Below are 8,941 nucleotides of genomic sequence, written 5' to 3'. Positions count from 1 at the left end.
ACGCTGACTCAGCGTCACGCTGTCGTTAGTCTGAACGCTGAGTTAGCATCATGCTGTCATCCTGTCTGAATGCCGACTCAGCATCACGCTGTTTTTCTGCTACTTATATTTCCATATATTAAAGCTTTTTAGACAGTTTTGTCTACGTTTTGCTTTTATCTATGTTTTTATTACTTTAAGCTTTTAACTAACATTTTGCTTTTAGCTCTTAGCTACTGGTAGATAATTTTTCTAGCTTTTCACCATTTTTAGCTACTCCTTTGGCTCTTAAGTTCTTTTGCTACCTAAAATGTTTATCTTTTTTTGTTGCTTTAAGCTTGCATTTATCTAGTTTTAACAGCTCTTCCTACTTTATTGTGTTTGACCATATTTTACTAGTCTTTTGTTATTTTAAGGATTTAAGGAACTTTTTGCTGCTTTTAGCTAGCTGCTACTGCTTATAACCCACTTCAAGGTATGTACACGTCACGTCTAAGTTCGTGATGTAGTGCAATAACCAGCCACACAGGTAATTACATTTTTTTTGGTGAATTTTTAGTTACAATATTTAGAATATACAAAAGAACATATACAAAATTTAACCTGGGCCCTTTTTAACTAAAGAACAAAATGTCAGTGTTGTTCCCTGTAAACCGTCGCTCCAAATTTGCTCAATGTTAAAAGAAAAAAAAGTCAAATGTCAATAGAGGTTCCTTCAAGTGCGCTTCCTGAGGTAAACTCACGGTGGTCAGTCAGAACAACTGGCACAATCATTCCACAGACAGATGGAGTTCCGCCTGGTTGTGGACTCTGGATTCAAGCTGGGAGGCTCGCCATCAAACAGTCACACATCAGCCTTCTTGGACATGAGGGACGGGACCTTCAGTTCTCTCCAACTCATCCAAGAAAGAAAAAGACCTGACCTGCATTTACAGCAGGTTACAGTCCAAGTTCTCATTTAATATAGTCATCAGGTTCAATACACTAACAAATCAAAATGTTGTACAACAATAACACATTTATCAATTAGAAAAATTAACTATAAAGTTAACAAGTAGAGAACTGTGATTGGTTAATAGTTTTCACTTCTATCACAGTGTCAGAATAATCTGCTCTAACCACTTTTTAAACATAACATACAGTAAAATTTGATTATTTGGTCACATTTTAACAGATAAAATAACTCATTTACAAATTACACATTATCCTGTACGGTAAAATGCATAAAATTCCTTTCAAAAGATGTAACATCTCTGTTTTATCTGTTTAACAATGTTGTTTCCTAGATTTTACCCTAAAAATGAGATAAATTGCCTTTAGCTTAATGAATTACATCATAACCATTTTTTTCTGTCTTTTACTCATGAATTAACACAATTTTTCACCAATTATTAATGTAATCACTACTAAATTATTTTAGTGACAAAGTGTGCTTCACACAGATTTTTCTACTAAATTAAATAAATTGTAAAGTGCAACATAAATTATTTGTAAATAACTGAAAATGTGCACAACAATGTTCTTCCTTTCCACTGTCATCATTGTGACACGTGCTCATTTAGCATCTAGCAACAGGAGCGCTAACTTACCAAGGAATGGGGTGATTTAACACATTAACTTGCTCCCTCGAACTTATCCAAACTCTGAACAAGAGTTTTACAAAGTTAGCATCATAAACTGACTCACACACAATTTAAGTACGTAAAATACTTTTTAAAAATACATTTTATCTCTCTTTCTCTCCTCAGCACGTGTGTAAACGAGCTGCAGCTGAGTGAGCTCCGATATCAAGCTAATTTTTTTTATGCATCACACTTCCTGTCTAGCCAAACAGACATCCGGTTTTCAAAATAAAACAAATAACGCAAATGACATCAGAAATCAAAAATATGTATTTTAACCCTTACAAAGGTGGGTTACACTTTTGCTACTGTAAGTTTTAGGAAACTGCTGTTTGTATTTAGCCTTTTCTTAATTTTAGCTGCTATTTTCCTAAGGCAGCTTTAAACTAACTTTTAGCTGCTTTTAGCTAGCATTTAGTCACTTTTAGCTACTATTGTAAGCTTTTGGTGAACTTTTTGTAGCTTTTAGCTGGCGTTTTACTAATTGTAGCTGGTCTTTTGCTAAGGAAGCATTTAACTAGCCTTTTTTTATTTTACTTTAAGTGTTTAGCTAAAAGTAGCCAATCCTAGCTGAAAGTAGCAAAAGCTTAGCTAAAATCTTAAAGTATTAAAACATTAGTGAGAAGCTAAAAGTAACAAAATATAAGCTACACTTTCCTTTCAAGCTTCATGTCAAAAACTTGGTAAAGCTGGGTTTATTTATTAGAAATAGATCCTCTCTAGGCAGCACAGTGGCGCAACTGGTAGAGCTGCTGCCTCTCAGCGAGCAGGTCCCTGGTTCAAACCCCGGTCCAGGGGCCTTTCTGGGTGGAGTTTGCATGTTCTCTCCGTGTATGCGTGGGTTTTCTCCGGGTACTCCGGTTTCCTCCCACAGACCAAAAACATGCATGTTAGGCTGATTGGTAACTAAATTGTCCCTAGGTGTGAGTGAGAGAGTGAATGGTTATTTGTCTCGTTTGTCTCTATGTGGCCCTGTGATGGACTTGCGACCCGTCCAGGGTGTACCCCGCCCCTCGCACAGTGATTGCTGGACATGGGCACCAGCGACCCCCGTGACCCAAAATGGAATAAGCGGGTAAAGATAATGGATGGATGGATGGAGATCCTCTCTAACATTAAACACTAAACTACCTCCATTGACTACGGTGACATTATTTACATGAACACCCCTACAAGCACCCTGTAACCATTAACTGGTCATCTTTAACTTCACACAGACTCTCTCACTGGTACATTTTCATCTTTAAATCACTTCTTGGTCTGCTGCCTTCATACATCTCCTACTTGTCACTGTGTGAGTGCAGCTACAGCGTGTGCTTCAGGACATTATTACCTGCAGTGTCCCTTCAGTGCAGACTGAACTTGGCAAAATGGCCTTCTCCTACTCCGCTTCTGTTTTCTGGAATATCTTGGAAAAACATCTGAAGCTCTCGACCTTGACCTCTCTAAGTGGCTTCAAACATCTGCAGACATGTTCCTGTTTTTAATATTTTATATCGCTTTATAATGTAGCTGTTTTTGTTTCATTTTTATTTAATTTCTTCTATTTACCTTTAATATGCTTTTTCTATGACTGTCTATTGTTATCATCTGTGTTCTTTGTTTAAAACAGTTCTCTCTAAATGAGTTCTCGTGGCTCATTTAGACTAACATGTACAAATAAAGGCTGAATGAATGAATAAAAGCTCAAAGTAGCAATAGACTAGGAAAAGGCAGGTAAAAGGTAAAGTGGCTAGAATAAGAGTCAGAGTCAGAGTTTCTTTATTGTCATTCGCACCTCATGTGGTACATGTGGTGGAGCGAAATTATGTACACAGGGTCCCAGTTACATCCAACAATAAAATGTAAAAGAAAAACAGTAATAACATCTAAGATATGAACTAAGAAAAACATCAACTAAATATAAACTAAGCACTCATAACATAAAAACATCACGTCGAACATCAGCACAAACATGAACATGAGTCTGTGTGAGCAGATGAGCACACATGAACACATCAACATTAAACAGGTCAGCAGCAACATGAAACAGATCAGCAGCAACATGATGTGATTTTTCCACAGTGATTATTCTGGTTAGAGCTTCATGAGCCTAACAGCTTCAGGGTAGAAGCTGTTCCTCAGTCTAGTGGTTCTACGCTTAATGCTCCTCAACCTCCTTCCTGAGGGGAGTGGGGCAAAAAGTGTGTGTGCTGGGTGAGTGGGGTCCTTCATGATGCAGGTGGCCCTCTTCCTGCATCTGGAGGTGTAGATGTCTGTGATGGTGGGGAGACTGACTCCAACATCTTCTGTGCAGCCTTCACCACTCTCTGCAAAGCTTTTCTTTCTGCAGCTGTGCAGCCTCCATGCCACACATTGATGCTGGAGCACAGGATGCTCTCCACTGCACACCTGTAGAAGGAGGTGAGGACTGATCTTCCCAGACCAGCTCGTCTCAGCCGTCTGAGGAAGTAGAGTCTCTGATGAGCTTTCTTGATCAGGCTGGTGGTGTTGTTGCTCCAGCTGAGGTTGTCATTCAGGTGTACACCCAAGTACTTGTAGCTGGAGACCACTTCCACCACAGATCCTTTTATGTTCAGGGGGGTGTAGGTGTTTTTGTTCCTTCTGAAGTCCACAATAGATAAATAGATAGAAAATAGAATAGATAAAAGAAAGAAAATGCTAGCCAAGTAGCAAAAGGGTAGCTAAAACCTTGAAGTAATAAAACACCATTGTGAAGCTAAAAATAGAAAAATGCTATTTATTCTAGCTACTTTAGCTTTAAAACTAGCCTTTTGCTACATTTAGCTAGTCTTTTGCTACTTTAATTTTTTAGCTGATCTTTTTTGCTATTTTTAGCTCGCTTTAGTTTTTTTTTAGATTCTCACTACAGTTTTACTTTTATGTTTTAGCTATCCTTTTAATTCAGTTTATTTATAAAGCACCAAGTCACAACAGAAGTTGTCTCTGGGCACTGAACAGAAACATTTATATATAAAAATTATAATTTAACATGATTTATCTGAGGAGCAGACTGCTTTGAATTCAACTCCATGCAGAACTCTCATCTTTTGAGCAAGCATGAAGGCGACAGTGGAAAGGAAAAACTCCTTTTGACACTTTTCTTGGTGACTGTTTGCTTTTACATAGCATTTAGCTGTTTTAGCTTTTACCTAGTGGTGTGCTCCTTTTAGCTTTAGTTCAGATGCTGCTTCACGCTGGTTTTAGCTGTTATTCAGCTCTTGGCATTAATGCAGATTTTGTTCATTTCTCTGGTTCTGATTCTCTGACATGTATGTTGGATGGGGGAAGGGCGTGCAGAGGAAGTGTGTGTGCGTGTGTGTGGTGGGGGGAGGTGGGGGTGAGGAATGCTCGGTATGTGCGGACGGACGACAGGAAGGCGCAGATCAGTTTTGCGCCTTTAATTTAACCCAAATTAAAACCATTTATTTAGGGATTATAATCGGATGCGCACAGATTAATCGTCTCCATTTGCATTTTTTTTCCCAAAGGCGCGCGGGTCCAGTTCGAGTTCTGGCTCTCCTTGTTGGATGTGGATCCACCCTGCAGAGGCGGACATGGTTCGGTCTGTAGTAGGTGGGACTCCCGAACCGAGCGGTCTGCAGCAGGACGTCGTAGATCAATGAACCGGACCGGAGGGCTGGTCCATCTCCTGCTGCGCGTCTGATGTGTCAGAACACCTTCAATCCAGGATTTTGTTTCTTCGGGTTGTTTGCTGTTAACCAGCCGGTCCAGGATGTTATAAACCCGCTGGGTCTCGTCGCATCATTTGTTCTGATTATTTGTTTGAACTGAAAAACCTCCAGGATGATTTTTGCAAACACAGGAAATCCTCTGAAAACAACCAGCCGAAAGCAGGTCGGTATGAAACCCACACATCCCTCATTTCTGCTCCAGTTTTTATCCCAAACCTCAGGGTTTAACCATCACATGACACTGGAGAGCCCTTTCTGGGTACCAGATGTCACATTTTTTATTTATTTAATTCAGTTGATTAGTAAATAATGCTCATATCCATCAGACTGGATCTGCAGCTCTAACCCATACCTAAACCATTCTGTCCAGATAACCTTGTTTTGTCCAGAGGCTGTCCAACTCTGGTCAATACGTATGACGGGAACTGTAGTCCATTTTATAGGTTAATGAGTGGGTGAATCCAGGGAGAGGACTTCATGTCCTCATGTGATGTACAGGATGTCAGAGAGCTGAGCTGAGCTGAAGGATCCCAGTTAGAGGCTCTTTTTACCCACTTCATATTTAGGTGATGCTCGGAGAAGCTCTGATGAAGAATAAATCTGGAATAAATGTGGTTCGGTTCACCGTACGCTACTTTATCTGAAGCCCGTTCGTGAATCCCTGCAGGGAAGAACGAGTTTTCGGTGTTAATCAGCTGCGAGAAGATGCCCTTGTGAATGTCATCATCAAGCTGCACCCCTGAGGGCCCCCTTTTCCACAGGACGGAGATGTTGAGTGACCATTGGGCGATCAAAAGATTAACCAGATCTCTCAGCAGTGAAAATCTCCGGAGTCACTGAGCACTCTGAAAGAACAAATATTAATGTTTTTGCAATGTCCATGGAGTCCTACTGAGACCTGCGTGACCTAGAGACTGTGGTGCAAGAACCACTGGTGGGACTCGGAGAAGAATTTGGTATTAGCTTTACAATATAAATACCAAGATAAACCTTCCATCCATTGATTTTTCTCCACTTATCTGTGATCGGGTTGTGGGAGCAACAGTTCCAGCTTTCCAGCTCCTCCTGAGGGGAACCAGGGCCAAGACCATAGAGACCGCCATCGAGTTTTGGGTCTGTCACAGGGTCTCCTTCCAGTCTGACATGACTGGGAAACCTTAAGCACTCAGGAGCCTGAACGACCTCAGCTGACTCAATGAAGAGGAGTGTCTTCTCCAAGCTCCTCTCCTTATCTCTAAGGCTGAGCCTGGTCATTCTACAGAGGAAGCCCATTTCGGACGCTTGTACCCTGGACCTTGTTCTTTTATGATCCACACTTCAGGATCACAAGCCAGGGTTGAAACGTAGGTGGACCAGTAAATTGAGAGCTTTGCCATTTTTCACAGCTCCTTCTTCTGGAACAATGGTCTCGTTACCGTGGACGAGTCTGCGATCTGTTGATGGATCTCCTTAATCCTACCATCACTCCCAGAATTCTTAACTTCTCCACTTGAGAGAAAGACTCAAGCTGAGTCTTTAATACTATAATACTGTCTAGGAGCAAAAAGTACAAAAACGTGATGAACTTTGATATTTGTATACAATTGTTGTGGGACAGAAACACAACCAGACCCACAGCAGCAGTATATGTGGTGTTCTTAGCTTCCAGTACTTGAACATCTGCTCACAACTGACTCATGTTCAGGCTGCTGTTTAATATACCATATTATTTTACATCATTATTGTTCAGCATGCATCTTAGATCCTGTATACTGGTTCTTTTTATACTTTATAGTTTTGCCATTTTTGGGTGTAACTGGGACCTTGTGTACACAATTTCGTTCCACCTCATGCACCACATATGATGCAAATGACAATAAAGAACCTTGGACCCATGAGATCTTAAATCTCTAAACCAGCGTACGGGTTAACGGCTTGGCCAGTTTCGATCCAATGTAAACTGTAAACTTGTGCTCCTGGTTCCTGTCTGAACTAGTTATTTTTGTGTTAGTTCTCATTATACTCCCAAAGACTAAACATTTGAGACTGTCATCTTCCAAGCCACCCTGCAGAGACTATTGAGAGTTCATTGAGCAGTCGTTGTGGGACCAGCAGACATCACGAGTGAGAAGACATTAAGAAATCCTCAGATCTACCGGTAAATACGAGCCGATACTGATGTTCTTCCATCAGCCTCTGGCTACTGTTGATGAAGAAAAATCTGAAGATAAACAGTTTGATACATGGTACCCTTCTACTTGGTCACTAGGCACTCCTCCAGAACCATACTGCCTTTGCTGTAGTCAGGAGGAGACCATGGTGGTGGAGCCACCCCTGACTGATGCAACAGAGAAGGTTACAGTTTGTCGACTTCCAAGAACTGAGGCTAGACTACCTGCGCACAGAGCAGGCCATGTTCGACTAGCTCTTACAAAGGGTTGGCGAATGTCTGGACCCTGGACTCAAGTTGTCCGTGATCCCTGATCTAGGCTACAGGTGACAAGATGGGACTGCAAAGTCAAAAAGAACATTGTGTTTATTGAGTGATAGCAGAGAGATCAGTGAAAGACTTCCCTCACAGATCGCTAAGAGTCTGTTTTGAACCAGAGTTGATGCAGACCGTGCTGATAATAGTGTTCACTAAAAGAACTTCAAGGAATCATCAGAAGGCCTCAAAGATCATTTAGCACTCCCTAAAAAGAAAACAGACACTTGACAGATCTAATATATTTCATGGACACTGGTCTCACCTCTTCATAGAGGTGGTAGAGGAGATCTGGACCCTCGGTGCACTCCCAAACCAGAGCAAATACCAGACCTTTATCTGTTCAAGGAACTCACAACATTTAAGTATGAAGGAACAATTTTTTTCGTCATTAAAAAATGGGTTGTGTATCTTTGGCTCTTGGAGTGGATTCTCCTTTGGTTCTGGACAGATGGTGTTATTCTGCCTTTGATCTGATCTGCAGAGGGTTTGGGCTGGCTGGGAGCGATTTTAATGAATGAGTAAAGGGAAGGAAATGCTTTGCAGGGCAATGTGGTGTGTAGTGGCATTGAAAATAACCCTGCAGATTTAATCCTGGTGTGATTCTTAAAGGCCTGCCTATTAGAAATTATCTTTTTGGGTGGACAGAATCATAATTGTGCAAAAGATTTATTTCTGCTTAGCGTGGTAACTCACTGGAGAGAAGCAAACGCTTTGATTTGACTTTTTGGCTGTTCAAATCAAGGGGTGGATATCTGAACAATTGTTGTTTTGCAACAGCCAATAATGACGGTAGCAGTTAGCTTTAGCACTTAGAAGACTTTCTGCAGTGAGTATCAGAACATTTTTGCCAAGATACCCATGTAATGCAAAATTTCTGACAATGAAAAGGTTAATAAATAGTGTTCTCTTAAGTCGCTATAAGATGTTAAGTACTGGTGGTTGTTAAGTCACACTCTGACTTACTGACAGCTTGTAAATTAGACGTTAGCTCGTTAGTTTATGAGTTAGCTGTTAGCTCATCAGTTAGTTGTTAATTTATCAGTAAGCTGTTAGTTTGTCAATTAGCTTGTTGCTCCTTAGTTAGCCGTTAATTAATCAGTTCACAGTTAGGTTTTAAATGAGCTGTTAGTTCATTACTTAGCCATTAGTTAATCAGTTAGCTGTTAGCTCACCAGTTA

At 40.7% G+C, this 8,941-nt stretch overlaps 1 protein-coding gene across 1 annotated transcript in view; it reads left to right on the top strand.

The window, feature by feature from the left end:
- The first annotated feature begins 5,159 nt into the window (after positions 1-5,159).
- Positions 5,160-8,941, top strand: part of LOC119429006 (RNA-binding motif, single-stranded-interacting protein 1) — a 27,116-nt gene continuing 23,334 nt past the window's right edge. The window contains exon 1 of the mRNA XM_037696728.1: positions 5,160-5,459. Coding sequence (XP_037552656.1) covers positions 5,409-5,459 — 51 coding nt within the window. The 5' untranslated portion in view covers positions 5,160-5,408. The remainder of the gene's footprint in view (positions 5,460-8,941) is intronic.

This window comes from Nematolebias whitei, chromosome 2 (assembly GCF_014905685.2).
Source record: "Nematolebias whitei isolate Nwh7 chromosome 2, NemWhi1, whole genome shotgun sequence".
NCBI lineage: Eukaryota > Metazoa > Chordata > Actinopteri > Cyprinodontiformes > Rivulidae > Nematolebias > Nematolebias whitei.
This window is presented reverse-complemented; position numbering and strand designations above follow the sequence as displayed.